At 42.1% G+C, this 18,482-nt stretch overlaps 1 protein-coding gene across 4 annotated transcripts in view; it reads right to left on the bottom strand.

Moving 5' to 3' along the window:
* The window catches only part of LOC140201171 (inactive phospholipase D5-like), a 174,896-nt gene that overhangs the window by 29,605 nt on the left and 126,809 nt on the right, over positions 1-18,482 (bottom strand). For 2 of the 4 annotated variants that reach the window (XM_072264855.1, XM_072264859.1), the window contains one exon: positions 17,039-17,135. In XM_072264855.1, coding sequence (XP_072120956.1) covers positions 17,039-17,135 — 97 coding nt within the window. Of the gene's footprint in view, positions 1-1,060; positions 1,229-15,503; positions 15,638-17,038; positions 17,136-18,482 lie in introns of those variants that run through there. The other 2 variants (XM_072264856.1, XM_072264858.1) reach the window with 2 other exon arrangements.

The raw sequence follows: 18,482 nt of genomic DNA, 5'->3' as shown, positions 1-18,482 counted from the left end.
GGACACACTTAACAAATTCTGCTCCATCTAAACCCTTGGAACTAATCAGGTGCCAATCAATATTAGGGAAGTTAAAGTCACCCATGATAACAACCCTGTTATTTTTCCACCTTTCCAAAATCTGCCTCCCAATCTGCTCCTCTGTATCTCTGCTGCTACCAGGGGGCCTATAGAATACCTCCAGTAGAGTAACTGCTCCCTTCCTGTTCCTGACTTCCACCCATATTGACTCAAAAGAGGATCCTGCTACATTACCCACCCTTTCTGTAGCTGTAATAGTATCCCTGACCAGTAATGCCACCCCTCCTCCCCTTTTTCAGCCCCCTCTATCCCTTTTAAAGTACTGAAATCCAGAAATATTGAGAATCCATTCCTGCCCTGGTGCCAGCCAAGTCTCTTTAATGGCCACTACATCATAATTCCATGTATGTATCCAAGCTCTCAGTTCATCACCTTTGTTCCTGATGCTTCTTGCATTGAGGTACACACACTTCAGCCCTTCTACGTTACTGTCTTTACTCCGTTTATTCTGCTTCTCTTTCCTCAAAGCCTCTCTGTATGTTAGATCTGGCTTTACTCCATGCACTTCTTTCACTGCTCTATCGCCCATCCCCCTTGCAAATTAGTTTAAACCCTCCCGAACCATGCTAGCAAACCTACCTGCAAGGATATTGCTCCCCCTCGAGTTCAGGTGCAACCCATCCAATCTGTACAGGTCCCACCTTCCCCAGAAGAGATCCCAATGATCTAAAAATCTAATACCCTAAAACCCTGCTCCCTGCACCAACTCCTCAGCCACGCATTCAACTGCCATCTCCTCCAATTCTTACCATCACTGTTACGTAGCACTGGCAGCAATCCTGAGAACGTCATCCTTGAGGTCCTGTTCTTCAGCCTTCTGCCTAATTCCCGAAACTCACACTTCAGGACCTCATCCCTCTTCCTGCGTATGTTGTTGGTCCCAACATGTATCACGACATCTGGTTGCTTTCCCTCTCGTACCAGGATGTCGTGCACCCGGTCAGAGACATCCCGGACCCTGGCACCTGGGAGGCAACAAACCATGCGGGTGTCCTTCTCACGTCCACAAAATCTCCTGTCTGCTCCCCTGACTATAGAGTCTCCAATGACGACAGCTCTCCTCTTCTCCGTCCCACCCTTCTGCACCACAGGGTTAGACTCAGTGTCCGAGGCCCTGCCACCGTGGCTCACACCTGGTCGGTCGCCCCTGCCAACAGTATCCAGGACAGTAAACTTATTATTCAGGGGAATGGCTACAGGGGTGCTCTGCACTACCTGTCTGCTCACCTTTGCTTTCCCCCCTCTGACTGTCACCCAACGACCTGCTTTCGACAGCCTAGGTGTGACTACCTCCCTGTAGCTCTCATCTATGACTGCCTCATTCTCCCTTATGAGTCGAAGGTCATCCAGCTGCTGCTCCAGATTCCTTACACGGTCTTCCAGATCGCCCAAGGATGCGTGCTTAGCCCACTGCTCTTCTCTCCCTCCACCCATGATTGTATGGCGAAGCACAGCTCAAACACCACGACTATTGTTGACAGAGTTTCAGATGGTGATGAGGAGGTGTAAAGGAACGAGATAGATTCAGAGTTTAAAGTAAATTTATTATCAAAGTACATATACGTCACTATACAATGCTGAGTTTCATTTTCTTGCGGGCATACTCAATAAATCCATAATAGAATAATAACCATAATAGAATCAAGGAAAGACCATCTGGTTGAGTGGGGTTACAGCAAAAACTGTGCATTCAATGCCAGTAAGACCAAGGAATTGATTGTGGATTTCAGAAACAGTAAGATGAGAGAACACACACCAGTCCTCATTGTGGGATCAGCATTGGAAAGGGTCAGTAGTTTCAAGTTCCTGCGTGTCAACATCTCTGAGGATCTATCCTGAGCCCATCAACATCATCTTCATCATCATCATCATCATCAGCATCAGGTGCCATGCCCAGTCTGAGCTTTGACTGCCATGGCCCTCACACTCCTGTTTCGGGTCAAGTGGATCAATTCATTGGTATTCATTTCCAGTTCTCAGGCTGCTGTCTCCATCATCATTTGTCTTTGTCTTCTTCTTGCTTTCTTCCCTTCAATCTTTCCCATAATTACCGTGCATTCTAACTCCTCCTTCCTAATCACATGTCCAATGAAGTTACGTTGCCTTTTCATGATCTCATACATTATTTCTCTTTTTGTGTTTGCTCTGTTCATGATATCCTCGTTAGATATTTGTTTCGTCTATGATATTCTTTGCATTCTCTTCAAGAACCACATCTCTGCTGCTACAATTCATTTCCTTATGTTACTAGATATTGTCCAACATTCTGAGCCATATAACATAACTGGATAAACATAACATTTCAGTACCCTGAGGCGGGTTGTCATGTCTAGTTTCGTATTGGTCAGTATGCTCTTCATTCTCGTAAAGCTGCCTTTTGCCATCCCTATTCTTCTTTTGATGTCCATGTCGCACCTGCCATCTGATGTCACCCAGCTTCCTAAGTAGCAAAAGTTCTGTACTTGTTTTATGTCTTCCCCATTTATTCTCAGCCTGCTGATAGGATTCTCCTTCTTTTTGGATATCACCATACATTCTGTCTTTTTGCAATTGATAGATAGACCCATTTTTGCACTTTTTTCAACAATTATATCAATTAAGTTTTGTAGTTCCTCCATACTTGCAACTAACACAGTGTCATCTACTTGCAACTAACACAGTGTCATCTGCATATCTGAAATTATTGATGCTTTCACCGCCAACTTTGAATCCCAAGATGTCTCTTATTTTTTGTAATATTGTTTCACTGTACACATTAAATAAATCAGGGGAGAAAACACACCCTTGTCTAACGCTTCCCTTGATTTTTGTAAACTGACTCACTTCTCCATCTATTCTTACAGCGGCAGTTTGTTCCCAGTACAGATTTCTGATTAGGCGGAGGTCTTTCAAATCTAAATCTAGAGTTTTCTGTAATATTTCAAATAACTTATTGGGCTTCACTTTATCAAATGCTTTCGTGTAGTTGATAAAACAAACAAACAAATCTTTTTGCACTTGGATAGCTCGTTCTGATAGTATCCTTAACATCGATATTGCGTTTCTTGTACCTTTGTCTTTCACAAAACCACATTGTTTTTTGCCTATTTCAGCTTGTATCTTACTTTTAGCTCTTGTCATCAAAATTCTTATTAGTACCTTGGTGATATGACTCATTAAACTTACGGTCCAACATACTGATGCAATTACAAAAGTGGTACAACGGCGGCTATAGTTCATTAGGAGCTTGAGGAGACCAAAGACCAAATGTTACCGAAGACACTCACAAATTTCTATAGATGCACCATGGAGAGCATTCGAACTGGTTGCATCACCTTTTGGTATGGAGGGGCACTGCACAGGCTTGGAAAAAGCTGCAGAAAGTTGTAAACTCAGCCAGCTCCATCATGGGCACTAGCCTCCCCTGCATTGAAGGCACCTTCAAAATGTGATGCCTCAAAAAGGCGGCGTTCATTATTAAGGACCCCCATCACCCAGGACATGCCCTCTTCTCGTTGCTACCATCAAGAAGGAGGTACAAAAAGCTGAAGATACACACTCTACATTTCAAGAACAGCTTCCTTCCCTCCACCATCAGATTTCTAAATGGCCAATAAACCCTTCGACACTACCTCAGTATTTTTCCCTTTTTTTGCAGTACTTATTTAATTTATTTATACACACAGTAAAATGCTTATTGTAATTTACAGTTTTATTATTATGTATTGCAATGCTTCCACAAAACAACAAATTTTACGACTTATGCCAGTGATAGTAAAACTGATTCTGATTCTGACGTTGCAATTTAAATCTCAGTTTGGATTATATGAAAGATAAAATTAGCTTTATTTGTCACATGTACATCAAAACATACAGTAGGATGCATTGCTTGCAGCAAGTCAAATCTGCGAGGATTATACTAGAGAAAACCTGCATGTGTCACCACACTTCTGGGCCAACGTAGCATGTCCACAATTAATTAACCCTAACCCTAACTGAATATGAGGGAATCCCACTTGGTCACAGGGTGAACGTACTAATTCCTTACAGACAGTGGCAGGAAACGAAACCCATTTGGTAAAATGATTGTGCTAACAGCTAAACTACCGTCCAATATGAACAATTCTCTCCAGTCATTCTTTAACCCAAAAATGTTAGCAAGGAGCCAAGCCTGGGGCTTAAGTCTCACATTACCACCTTCTGTATGGCTTCACCTCCCAACATTGTTCCAAATTCCTCATATCACCATCTGCATTCCTTTATTATCATCAGTCCCATTCCCAATCTGATGAATATTCTACTCTTCTGCAGTCCTGCACATTCAAGGTAACAATATCTGGCACAGGTATTAAGGGTTAATCTTAAAAAAAATGAAGGAATTTGAATTAATTATTGGGTTAGCAGCTCATGGACAATATACACCCGGGCCCAGTTGCAAGTATCAAGTACCAATGATCATTGAATGAAGTGTCCTTTCTTTTACACCCTTGGGAAGGCAGCTAACGTAATCAAGGAACCCCTCCCACCCCACTCATTCTTTCTCTTCCCCTCTCTCACCATTAGGCAGAGTAAAATTTTATTATCAAAGTATATATATGTCACCCTTTACAACCCTGAGATTCATTTTCTTGTGGGCATACTCAATAAGTCTATAGAATAGTAACTATAACATAATCAATGAATGACTGTCCAACTAGAGCGTTCAACCAACGTGCAGAAGACAAGAGACTGTGCAAATGCAAAAAGGAAAAAAAAATAATATAGATAGATAAACAATATCAAGAACATGAGATGAAGAGTCCTTGAAAGTGAGCCTATTGGTTGTGGGAGCATTTCAATGATGGGGCATGAAGTTGAGTAAAGTTATCCCCTTTGTTCAATCTGTCCCACCACTACCAAACTCATGAATGGACCTCTCACACACTAAAGTTTGGAATCCTGATCTCCTAATCTACTTTGTTGTGTTCCTTACACTTGATTTGCCTGCCTGTACTGCACGTTCTTGATAACTGCAGCACCATATCCTACAATTTGATTTCTTTCTACTACAGTATCTTCATGTAATTATGCACGGCATGATCTATCTGGATGGCACACAAAAGCTCTTTAGCCAGAGGGTGCTGAATCTATGGAATTCATTGCCACAGATGGCTGTGGAGACCAAATCATTGGGTATATTTAAAGCAGAGGTTATGGATTAGTCAGGGTGGCAAAGGTAACAGGGCGAATGGAGTTAACAGGGATAATAAATCAGCCATGCTGGATGGGCCAAATAGACTATTACCAGTCTTATGACTTGAGGACTTTTGGTCTAAAACAAAAGGTTTTCAACAAAACCGAGATGCAATTGTTCTCAGTACACACTATAATCAAACTTCTGATATTATTACATATACCGAGAACAAAAGCCTCTCAATCGCAGTACCCATGATAATAAACCAAAACCAATACTATTCGTAGCTCCAGAAAGACATTTTCTTTATTGCAGATCCTTTCATTACCTCTTCACGTTATCCCATGTCCTGTCCAGGCCCAGGAGAGGAGGAGATGGTGACATATCCAGGAAGTAGAGGTGCTCAGGACACAAAACCTTCCCATATTTGGACCAAGTCGCTGTCTTTAGACTCACTGTCAGTCTACAGATTAATATCCACCTGACACCAGGCCGGAGCAGAAGAGTGGGTTGGGGGGGGGGGTAGTACAATGCAAATCGGAACAAACATGGAGCCACATCCTTTGGCAGCAAGTCAGGATCATTTGTTCCTCACCAGTCAGTTCCCTTCATCCGAAGCTAAAAGATGACGAGATGCTCAGAACCTCAGTGTACAAATCTCCAGGAAAAAGAAACACCTGTATGACCCTATTCTGGTAACGACTTTTGTACATCAGGGTTTGTACCCTAAGTACTCAAACACCAAGTGCCGTTAGGCCATAAGACACAGGAGCAGAACTAGGCCATTCGGTCCATCGAGTCTGCTCTGCCATTCCATCGTGACTCATATATTATCCCTCTCAATCTCATTCTCCCCCCTTCTGCACAAAACCTTCGATGCCCTTACTAATGACGAATCTATCAACCTCCGCTTTAAATATACCAAATGCCTTGGCTTCCACAGCCATCTGTGGCAATGAATTCCAAAGATTTACCATCTCTGGCTAAAGAGATTTCTCATCTCTGTTCTACAGTGATGTCCTTGTATTCTGAGGCTATGCCCTCTGGTCCTCGACTCCTCCATTATAGGAGGCATTCTCTCTACGTCCACTCTATCTAGGCCTTTCAATAGTCAATAGGTTTTAATGAGATTTCCCCCTCATTCTTCTAAACTCCAGCAACTACAAGCCCAGAGCTATCAAACCCTCCTCATACGTTAGCCCTTTCATTCCCGGGATCCTTCTCATGAACCTCCTCTGGACCCACTCCATCGCCAGCGCAGTTTTTCCTAGGTAAGGGGCTCGGAACTGCTCGCAATGCTCCTCATGAGGCCTTACCAGTGCCTTACAGAGCCTCTACATTACATCCTTGATTAAATATTCTAATCCTCTTCAATGTGCTGAGATTCTCTGTATTCAGAATTGCAGAGTCATCTTGACCAACGTTATTTTCGGTTAAACCATTCTGTACCACCTGTCCCCACCTATGGAGTGAAAGCAGGAGAATGGGGTTGAGAGGGATAATAAATCATTCATGATTGAATGGAAGAGTAGACTCAATGGGCTGAATTGCCTAATTCTGCTTGAAATTTTATGGTTTTATGGTCTTATATAACACCTTATCACCAAGAACCACGATCTTGAATAAATTAACTTATTGGCCTACACTATCCGTCAACACAGTCCCACTGGTGGTGGGGTTCTCCAAGCAGACTGTGAATGTCATTTCAGAATGCCTCATCGTCAAAGCTTTCATGCAAGCACCATGACCTTGCTCGGTTGCTGGTGAGAAAGGCCCTCCCCATCAGATCTTCCATGTTCTGAACGGTCAGGATATTGGTCCGACCTCACAATGGCCATAGTGGAGGTGAAACTATTATTTGATGGACTGAATGGCCTCCTTCTATAGCATGGGGGGGGGGGGGAATGGCACAGTAGCGTAGCAGTTAGCGTAAAGCTTTTTGGCTCCAGTCCAGTTCACTTTCCACCGCCGTCTGTGAGGAGTTTGTACATTCTGCTCGTGGCCGTTCCTCCAGTTTCCTCCCACATCCCAAAGTTCAAAGTAACATTTACTATCAGAGTACATACTTGTCACCACATACATCCCTGAGATTCTGTCTCTGTGGGCATACTTAGCAAATCTATAGAAAAATAACTAAACTGTAAACACCGAAAACAAACTGCAAATACAGGTATAAATAAATAGCAATAAACAAAAGCATGAAATAACAATATAACAGAGTCCTTAGTTATCCCCTTTTGTTCAAGAACCTAATGGTGGAGGGGTGGTAACTGTTCTTGAACCTGGTGGAGCAAGTCCTGAGTCTTCCTGATGGCAACAGCGAGAAAAGAGCATGTCCTGGGCGGTGAGGATCTTTGATGTACGATCTTTCTTTTCCACGGCAATGTTTCATGTAGACGTGATTGATGGTTGGGCAGGTTTTACCCGTGATGTACTCGACCAAATCCACTACCTTTTGTAGGATTTTCCGCTCAAAGGCTTTGGTGTCCCCATGCCAGGCTCTGATGCAGCCAGTCAGCACACTTTCCACCATACATCTATACAAGTTTGCCAAGGTTTTATTTATTATCTCTGACATAGATTGTGAAATATGTTGTTTTGTGCAAGGCATAAAAGATTACTATAGTTACAGCAGCAAACCAAAATAAGTTGTGCATATAAGATATAGGAGCAGAATCAGTCCATTTGGCCCATCGAGTCTACTCTACCATTTCATCATGGCTGATCCATTTTCCCTCTCAGCCCCAATCTCCTGCCTTCTCCCTGTTACCCTTCATGCCCTGACTAATTAAGAATCTACCAAACTCTGTCTTAAATATTCACAGTGATGTGGTGTCCACAACTACCTGTGGTGATGAATTTCACAGATTCACCACCCTCTGGCTAAAGAAATTCCTTCTCATCTCCATTCTCCGATGTATAGGTTAGTAGGCTAATTGGTCACATGGGTGTAACTGGGCGCCACGGGCTCATTGGGCCAGAAGGGCCTGTTACCATTCTGTACCTCTAAATAAGAATAAAACAATGAATGTGAATAACTTACAGAAAAAGATGTCCCAGTTTACTTAGAGGCTACCTATTTACTACCGATTTCACAGAGACAAGCTCATTTGCATGGAAGGGAGATGGAAACTTTGTCGGTACTGCATTTGGATTCAATGAAGGGATTACAAAGATAAACTTTTGAACTTAATTCACCTCAGAGAGCTCCAAGTTCTTCTGAAGAGTAGTAAAGGTGAAAGTAAGCCCCATCAGTGTGAATCGCTGCTCAATTTAAGGAAGGAACAGAAGAAAATCTTTTATTTTTGTAACTTGCGTTCATGACTTCAGAAAATCTCCAGAGTCAGTATCTGGCTTATTATCTCTGACACAGGTCATGAGATGTGTTGTTTTGTGGCAGTAGTACAATGCAAGATGTTAAAAAATTACTGTAGTTACAATAACAAACTAAAATAATTATGCATGAAAAAAATAGTGAGGTAGTGCTTATGGCGAAGGGGAAGAAGCTGTTCCTAAAGCATTGAACCAGCATCTTCTCTCTGATGGTAGCAATGTAACGAGGGCATGTCCCAGATGGTGAGGGTCCTTGATGATGTGCCACTACCTTTTGGAGCTGATCTCAATGCTAGGGAGGGTTACACTGCTGAGTCTACAGCTCTTTCAGACCTGTGCATTAGAGTCTCTATACCAGGCAGTGATGCAAGCATTCAGAATGCTCTCCACAGGGCATCTGTAGAAATCCGCTACAGTACTTGGTGACATCTCAAATTTCAAACTCGTAATGAAGTACAGCTGCTGACGTGCCTTCATGGTTGCATCAATATCTTGAGCCCAGGATATACCCTCTGAGATGTTGAGGCCCAGGGAATTAAAGCTGCTTACCCCTTTCACTGCTAGCCCTCAATGATGACTGGTGTTGTGAACCTCCACTTTCTGAAGTCCCACAATCAATTCCTTGGACTTGCAGACACTGAGTGCAAGGTTGTTGCTGAGACGTCACTCAACCAGCTGATCTATATCACTCCTGTACACTTTCTCATTACCATTTGATATTCTGCCAACAGCAGTAGTATCATTGGTGAATTTATCGATGGCGTTTGGCTGCGCATGGCCACACAATCATGACTTCAGAGAGTATAGAGCAGTCGGTTAAACACAAATGTTAAGGTGCATCTGTGCTGACTGTTATCGGCGAGGGGATGTCATTACCAATCCACACTGTCATAGTCACCCGATCAGGAAGTCGAGGATCCAGTTGTTGAGGGAAGTACGGAGGCCCAGATTTTGAAGCTGGTTGAGTACTACTGAGGGGAAATGCTTTGCAGTTACTGAAGAAGTTTTGAAGTATAATCTCTACCATGAGAATACAAATGTAATTTGTTCAGAGGCAGCTCCTACAGAGTACCCCCTCTCCTAGTTTCTTAACCTCCCTTAAGTATGAGAAACAGAGTCAGGCTTATTATCACTGACCAATGCTGTGAGATGTGTTGTTTTGTAGCAGCGGTACATCAGAATTACTATAAATTACAAACAAAAATAATTGGCATAAAAGACTAAAAATGAGATAGTGTTCATAGACCGCTGAGAAATCTGATGGAAGAATCTGTTCTTCAGAATCAGAATCAGGTTTAATATCACTGGCATATGTCATTGAATTTGTTAACTTTGTGGCAGCGGTACATTGCAATACACAATAATAGACTTCTGCACCTCCTTCCAAATGGCAGCAATAAGACCATAAGACCATAAAATATAGGAGGAGAAGTAGACCGTTCAGCCCATCGAGTCTGCTCAGCCCTTCAATCATGGGCTGATCCAATTCTTTCAGTCATCCCCACTCCCCTGCCTTCTTCCCATTCCCTGGCTAATCAAGAACCTATCTATCTCTGCCTTAAATGCACCCGATGACTTGGCCTCCACAGCCACTCATGGCAACAAATTCCACAGATAAGAAGAGGGCATATCATGGGTGATGGGGGTCCTCAATGATGAAAGCTGCCTTTTTGAGGCATTGCTCCTTGAAGATGTCCTGGATGCTATGGAGGCTGGTGCCCATGATGGAGCTGACTAAGTTTGCAACTCTCTGCAGTTAACTTCGATCCTGTGCAGTAGTCACCCCACCCCCTGCCCCCATACCAGATGGTGATGCACCCAGTTAGGATGCTCTCCATGGTACATCTGTAGAAATTTGTGAGTATTTTAGGTGACAAACCAAATCTCCTCAAGCTCCTAATGAAATATAGCCAATGCCTCGCCTTCTTTGTAGTTGCATCGATAGGTTGGGTCTAGGTTAGGTCCTCAGAGATATTGACACCAGGAACTTAAAACATTGAGCATGGGTTCTCAGGCTCCTATTGTATTTAAAACCATCCCTTATTGATCCTAGCTTACCACACCACATCATTTCCATTAGTAGATGATATAATTTTCAGAGTCCATCAAGGTCATATTGGCAACATATTATCCCTCCTATGGCTGTCTCCTGGTGCATTTTGTCATTAAATCATTTAACATATAAAGCTCTTAAATAGCTGACTGTGTTTTATCCTACCTCATAAAGCAATGAGAGTCATTTGAAAGTATGCTGAGCACATTAACATCTTGGCAAGGTTGAACAAGAGACATCTAATCAGGGGTAGTCAGATTCAATTTGGTCACCTATCATATTAAGTACCCAATTCCACCCAAATATTCCATGTTGTTTCCAAATCAGAGGAAGGCTTTTTCTGAGGAAATCTGGCTGACTTCTAATAAAAAGACTAACTTTAAGACCATTCTAAACAGCGTTCTTGTTCATAACACAGAAGCAGCTGTATATTAAGAAGAATATCTCAGGATTTTTATTAGAGCTTCCAGTTAAACTCAACAGAAGTGAGGTACTGGAGAAGGATTAGATTATTGTCACATACACCAACTGCAATGGAATTCCTTATTTGCATGAAGTTTACAGATTATATAGTGTACAGCATATGGTAACAATAAATACAGAAACAAGTGAAAAACACCAGAAAAATGCCAAGATTATAGTGCAAATTTAAAGTAGTGTGAAAAAAATCACTGAAGTGACAATGGCCAAAAACCAAGAGAACGTGGTTAAGAGTTTGAGAACATGGCAATTTCACCAGACGAGGGCTGTGAAAGAGGTGATTTGTTCAGGAGTCAGTGTGGGAGATCCTGTACTTAAATCTGGACGTTTGAGCTTTCAAGCTCCTGTATTTTGTTGGCTTAAAGGCTCCTGTACCTTATTTGCTTCAAGGACAAAAAGAAACCAAAGTCGGAAGCACATCTCAGTCTCAATATCTTGCTTGGGGCTACCTCAGAGGTAAAACCTAGCAATAAAGTTTGTCATGTATTTGGGAGACAATTGTAGATTGAAATATTTTGCGAGAATGCTAAAAAAGTTATTCCTATTCAGTAGCACTAATATGCCAACAGCTATAAATTGTACTTCAGAAATTTGGCAGCACTGACTGGAAATTTTTTGACTTAAACCCAATAAAACCCTAGAACGTGAAAGGTTGCAACCAAAGGTTTGATATAGTTGGTTATAGTTGATATAGCGTGATGGTGGATATAACTTCCAAACTCCTGAGTCTCCATAAAACCATAAGTCTCAAACATTTCCCTCAGTCTGGAAGGTAATTAAGGGAATCCCACTATTTAAGAAAGGAAGGCGGGAGAAAACATGGAACTACAGGCCAATTCAGTGGATATCAAAGGTAAGGAAATGCTAGAATTAATACCTGGAGGAAGTGGGTGGGGGGAGTGGGTACAAGAAACTAAGAAAAAAATACCCAAGTTATAGGGAAAGGTTGAATAGGTTAGGACTTTATTACCTGGAGTACAAGTGAATGAACGGAAAATTCAAAAAGTTCAAAGTAAATTTATTGTCGAAGTGTGCATATACTACCTTAAATTCATTGTCTTGCAGGCATTTATAGGAAAAAAATGTTAAAACACAATCAAATAAAGACTGACAAACAACCTTTGTGCAAAAGAAGACAAATTGTGCAAATATAGGGGAGATCTTATAGAGGTATAAAAACTTATGAAGGGAATTGATAGGGTGAATGCATGTAGATGAAGGAAAGGCAGTAGATGTTGTTTACATGGACTTTAGCAAAGCCTTTGACAAGGTCCCGCATGGGAGGTTGGTCAAGAAGGTTCAGTTGCTCAGCATTCAAAATGAGGTAGTAAATTGGATTAGATACGTATCAGCTTTGTGGGAGAAGCCAGGGAGTGGGAGTAGAGGGTTGCCTCTCTGACTGGAGGCCTGTGACTAGTGGAGTGCCGCAGGGATCAGTACTGGGTCCGTTGTTGCGTGTCATCTGTATCAATGATCCAGATGATAATGTATTAAACTGGCTCAGCAAATATGTGGATGACACCAAGGTTAGGAGTGAAGTGGACAGTGATGAACACGATCTAAAATCCAACCAGTGTAGGTCTTACACAGGGAACCAGTGGTGTTCTACAGGGGTCCGTGTTGGGGCCGCTTCTTTTTACATTGTACATCAACGATTTGGATTATGGAATAGATGGCATTGTGGCTAAGTTTGCTGACGATACGAAGATAGGTGGAGGGGCCTGTAGTGCTGAGGAAACCTAGAGTCTACAGACAGACATGGATAGATTGAAAGAATGGGCAAAGAAGTGGCAAATGAAATACAATGTTGGAAAGTGTATGGTTATGCACTTTGGCAGAAGAAATAAACAGGCAGACTATTATTTAAATGGGGAAAGAATTCAAAGTTCTGAGATGCAACAGGAATTGGGAGTCCTCGTACAGGATACCCTTAAGGTTAACCTCCAGGTTGAGTCGGTGGTGAAGAAGGCGAATGAAATGTTGGCATTCACTTCTAGAGGAATAGTGTACAGGAGCAGGGATGTGATGTTGAGGCTCTATAAGGTGCTGGTGAGACCTCACTTGGAGTACTGTTTGTTTTAAGAAAGGATGTGCTGACGTTGGAGAGGGTATAGAGAAGATTCACTAGAATGATTCCGGGAATGAGAGGGTTAACATATGAGGAACGTTTGTCCTTCTTGGACTGCTCTTGGACTGTATTCCTTGGAGTTTAGAAGAATGAGGGGAGACCTCATAGAAAGATTTCGAATGTTGAAAGGCATGGACAGAGTGGATGTGGCAAAGTTGTTTCCCATGATGGGGGAGTCTAGTATGAGAGGGCATGACTTAAGGATTGAAGGGCGCCCATTCAGAACAGAAATGCGAAGAAATTTTTTTAGTCAGAGGGTGGTGAAGCTATGGAATTTGTTGCCATGGGCAGCAGTGGAGGCCAAGTCATTGGGCGTATTTAAGGCAGAGATTGATAGGTATCTGAGTAGCCAGGGCATCAAAGTGAGAAGGCGGGGGAGTGGGACTAAATGGGAGAATGGATCAGCTCATGATAAAATGGCGGAGCAGACTCGATAGGCCGAATGGCCGGCTTCTGCTCCTTTGTCTAATGGTCTTATGGAACAGAAGGGCACTAAGGAGTGTGGTAGAACAAAGGGACCTATGAATGAAGGTCCATAATTCCTTGAACATGGCGTCACACGTAGATAGGGTCGTAAAGAGAACTTTTGGTACACTGGCCTTCATAAATCAATGTACTAAGTACAGGAGATGGGATGTTATGTTCAGGTTGCATAAGACATTGTTGAGACCTGATCTGGAGTATTACGTGCAGTTCTGGTCACCCACCTACAGGAAAGATATAAATATGATTGAAAGAGTGCAGACAAAATTTACAAAGACCTTACCAAGACTTGAGAACCTGAGGTATCGGGAAAGGTTGAATAGGTTACTACTTTACTCCCTGGAGCGTAGAATGAGTGGAGATTTGATAGAGATATACAAAATTATGAGGGGTAGATAGGGTAAACGCAAGCAGGCTTTTTCCTCTGAGGTCGGGTGGGACTAGAACTAGAGGTCATGGTTTAAAGGTGAAAGGTGAAAGGTTTAAGCAGAACCTAAGGAGGAACCTCTTCACTTAGAGGGTGGTGAGAGTGTGGAACGAATGCCAGTGGAAGTGGAGGATGTGAGTTTGATTTGAACATTTTAAGAGAAAATTGGATAGATACATGGATGGGAGGCGTATAGGGGGTTATGGTCCTGGTGCAGACTGGACGAGGCATATTAATAGTTTAGCATGGACTAGATGGGCTGAAGGGCCTGTTTCTGTGCTGCAGTGTTGTATGACTCCATGACTCTTCTACTAGTGTCAGCTGAGGATGGCTTGATAGACAAGAAACAGAGTAGAAATATACAGTATGGGTCATTTTGGATGGGAATCCTGAGACTAATGGGGGTGTCACAGCAAACTGTAATGGGGTTCCAGCTGTTTCTTATATGTACCAACAATTTGGATGAGAGGCTAAGTTTATTATCATTATCCATCTTGGTATAGAAAGCTGTTCAGCAGTCTGATAGCCTTCAGAGAGATATCGAGTGGGCAAGGATCTGGTAAATAAAACATACAAATTAGAATATATGAGATGACACAGGGAAAGATTGAAATGCATTCATGTTCAGAAGGATCTGTGTGCCTTTGGTATTTGAATCACTGATAATTAATGTTCAGATGTGTCAAGCATTTAGAAGGTCAAACTGTATTACAAGGGAATTGAAATACTGGAGGGAAGCTATTTGACTGAAATTATGCAAAGACTCTTGTGAAGTTGCTTTGGCATAGGTAAAGGTTTGATCCTTCTACCCAAGGAAGGATATACTTGTACTTGCAATATAAAAAGTGCAATAAAGATTCATGATTTCTGCAACAAGTATGTTTGTCACTTGAGGATTGTTGGATTAGGGTGTAGAATTGTTATTTTCCTTGTATCTTTCCTGTGGTTCAATTTTCTTTTGCTTGTTTTGTATAATCACCTATATATGTGTAATTGTTCAGTGAATTTTCCAGTAAATGTGGCATGGCTGCTTCTGCATTTTTCTAGAAACTTCTTAATTTTTCTGTAGCAGGTGTCATGGCACTTGAATTTGTCTATTTTATAGTCTAATTCTTGTCACTGGAATGTTTTTTTTTAGTTCAGGCTAGTTTGTGTAGAAGCTGACTATCATTTCTTTGTTCTCTTGGCTCTTCTTTGTTTTTTTTTGTAACAGTTAATAGAAAGGCCATAAGCAACAATTTTTATGTTTTAACCTTGATTTCTAATGAACATCTAAATCGCTAAAACATCAGGATCCAACAGGGGAGGTGAAGCAGACTGAGCCTACAGTTTGGACTCTGGGAGAATGAAAATACAGATTTCTTACAATGGTGTAGTGGGTAGATGTTTCCTTCGGCTAGGATTCCTAGAACCATGGGCACCATCTCAGGAAAAGAGGTCGACCGTTCAGGGCAGAGCAGAGAAGAAACTTCTTCACCTGGAAGTGGTACGTCCTGGGAACTGAGGGGCGAGAGGGCTTAGTAGCTGAGTACACTTAAGACAGAGATCAAAATACTTTTTGGATATTAAAGGAACCAAGGGAAATGGGGTTACTACATGGGGTGACACAAAGTTAAAAGTTAAGCCTTGATCTCTGACCTTTGATCCTTGATGGGAGCCTTAGGTCCCACATCACCAGGTTCAGGAACACCTATTACCTTACAACCATCAGGCTCCTAAACTTCACTCGCCCCAGCACTGAACTGATTCCTCAACCTATTGACTTGCTTTCAAGGATTCTACAACTCATGTCATCAATATTATTTATTACTTATTTTACTGTCATTATTATTTTGCTTTTCTTTTTGTATTCATACTTCTAGGCATCTGTTAGTTTTGTGAGACCATGGATTTGCGCCTTGGAAGGTTTCCAGGGCACAGGCCTAGGCAAGGTTGTATGGTAGACAGGCAGTTGTCCATGCTGCAAGTATCCCCCTCTCAACGACACCGATGTTGTCCAAGGGAAGGGCACTAGTGCCGATACAGCTTGGCACCGGTATTCATACAGTTTGTTGTCTTTTGCACATTGATTGTTTGTCCATATTTGTGAGTAGTTTTTCATTGATCCTATTGTGTTTTTTGAATTTATGCTGAACAGCTGCAAGAAATTTAATCTCAAGGTAGCATATAGTGACATATATGTACGTTGATGTTAAATTTACTTTGAACTTTGATTGGGTGGACCAGGTGTGAGGTCTGAACAGACTGTTCCTGCTTCTATTTCTTATGTCCTTTTGCTCCAGAAACAATGACCAAAGAGTTTCCACGACAGGCCGAGTGCTATTGATTGAGGATCAACCTGTAGGTGCATCTCTGGCTGAGAGAACATGAAGCAGCTTTGCAGGGTGGAGTAATAGATGTTAAAGTCAGTGGAAATATGTTCAGGGTTAGTTAAGGAGAGGAAGGATGCAATAATTGTGAAAGAAAACCAGTTTCCTTTAGAGGAAACTGACAATTTAGAGGATTTCCAAATTACTAATGCTAGGCAGAAAGGCCGATGCCTCTGCTGTCATTGGTTAGTTACATTGAAGGCAGCCCGCAAAAAATGTATGCATCCTTAACCCTAGCCTGTGCAGACCTCGCTCCTCCATACAAAATGCCGGAGGAACTCAGCAGGCCAGGCAGCATCTAGGGAAAAGAGTATAGTCCACATTTTGGGCTGAGACCCTTCATGAGTCCTGATGAAGGGTCTCGGCCCGAAATGAAGACTGCACTCTGCCATTTGTGTGTGTTGCTTGGATTTCCAGCATCCGCAGGTTTTCTCTTGTTTGTCATTGCTCCTCTATCATCACCAAATTATCTCTTGCTTATTCACCCTGAAATCTGTAGACCCCACAGGAAAGGTATTGACTGGCCACTTACTGATATACGCTGCCTTATCCGTCACCATGTACTTGTTGCGATTAACGCTGGAAAATAGGACCTCATCCCCTTCGGAAGGTGGAACTACAAAATATTTCTGAAAGAGATCAGCATAGAACAAAACCTTAATAGACCTAGCAAACCAAGCAAATTTTTTCATACCTCTGCAACTAAGGAAGAAAATAAAGATATTGAGGTAGTCTGCCCTGGTGTAAAGACAGTTAGATGTGATTTGTCCTTGCCAAAATAAAATGGAATTCTCTAAGACAAAATCGTATTAGCTTGGAGTGGGATTGTTTTGAGAACCAATGCACAGCAATGTTTTGAGAATGTCATAGGAGTACAAGTCTATAGCCATAACAGCGGAAAATGATAAAAAAACATGTTTGTCTGGGAAAGGAGAGATCATTGTGCTAGTGCAGGTACCAAATGCATGGGAATGCTCGGGAAAGTATGAGTGTAAGGGGTTTGAAGGGTATAAAGAGGGGCACTTCCTTTGTGCAGGTGAGAATTTTGTTTTAGGCTAGCTGACGACGAGTGCTAGTGTTAAGATGACAGGGATAAGTACACTGAGAGAGTAGGAGTATGTCCAATCAGTTAGAGAGAGAAAGAAAGGGCTGCAAGAAAGTTTGTTACCATTCCACAGTTCAGGTCAATTTGTGGATGATAAGTATTATTTTGATTTCTGTACTGCTACTACTGTAAACATTTGTTTCTCTTTCTGTATTGCATTTGTGCCAGTTTTAATGAAGTGTTTTCTTGTGGTTTAACACGTGCGCAGTGCCTCCCTTTGTTTGTGAAAGTATATGCAAATGTACTGACCTGAATCAGAAGAGAACAAATTTCAAAATATTTTTGTTACACATTTGGTGTAGTTGGCAGGATTCAGCATAATGGGAGTTCTGATTTGCAAACAACAGGACATACCCGAAGATGAGGCTGAGATTAAGGTACTCTCATGAATGGACTGCACCTATGGCTTTGCGGCAGTGGCCAACATATTGTCTGCATGTTGCAGGGCGCTGGCGAACCTGGGTTTGCTGGAGGAGGATGATGAGCTCAACGAATGTCCAGCAGCAAACTTGGCAGGTTTAGATGAGGATGAGAAGATATCAAATCAGGGGCACATAAACAGGATTGACAATGGGGAAAACAAGTGCCAGAGTTTTGAAGTCAAAGGAGGAGATGGGCTGCATTAAAAATAATGAAGGCAGTAACCCCCAGCTAACTTGCAGGGAGATGTTTCAATCCCTGTTAGAAGCAAGAGGGATTAAGTGAGGTTTGATGGTATGGTCATAGAGCCATGTATGCCTTATCGGAACATCACTGTAATAATAAGAAGGTTTAGTCTAGTGCCCCTCGCTTAGAAGAAGAATCCATCACCTCAGCTGAAGTGGAGAGACTGATAGACTTCAGGGCATGAATTTTGATCCAGAGTGGAGTA

The sequence above is a fragment of the Mobula birostris genome, chromosome 8, assembly GCF_030028105.1.
Source record: "Mobula birostris isolate sMobBir1 chromosome 8, sMobBir1.hap1, whole genome shotgun sequence".
Taxonomy (NCBI): Eukaryota; Metazoa; Chordata; class Chondrichthyes; order Myliobatiformes; family Myliobatidae; genus Mobula; species Mobula birostris.
The sequence above is the reverse complement of the archived record's forward strand: the minus strand, read 5'-3'. Positions and strand labels throughout refer to the sequence as shown.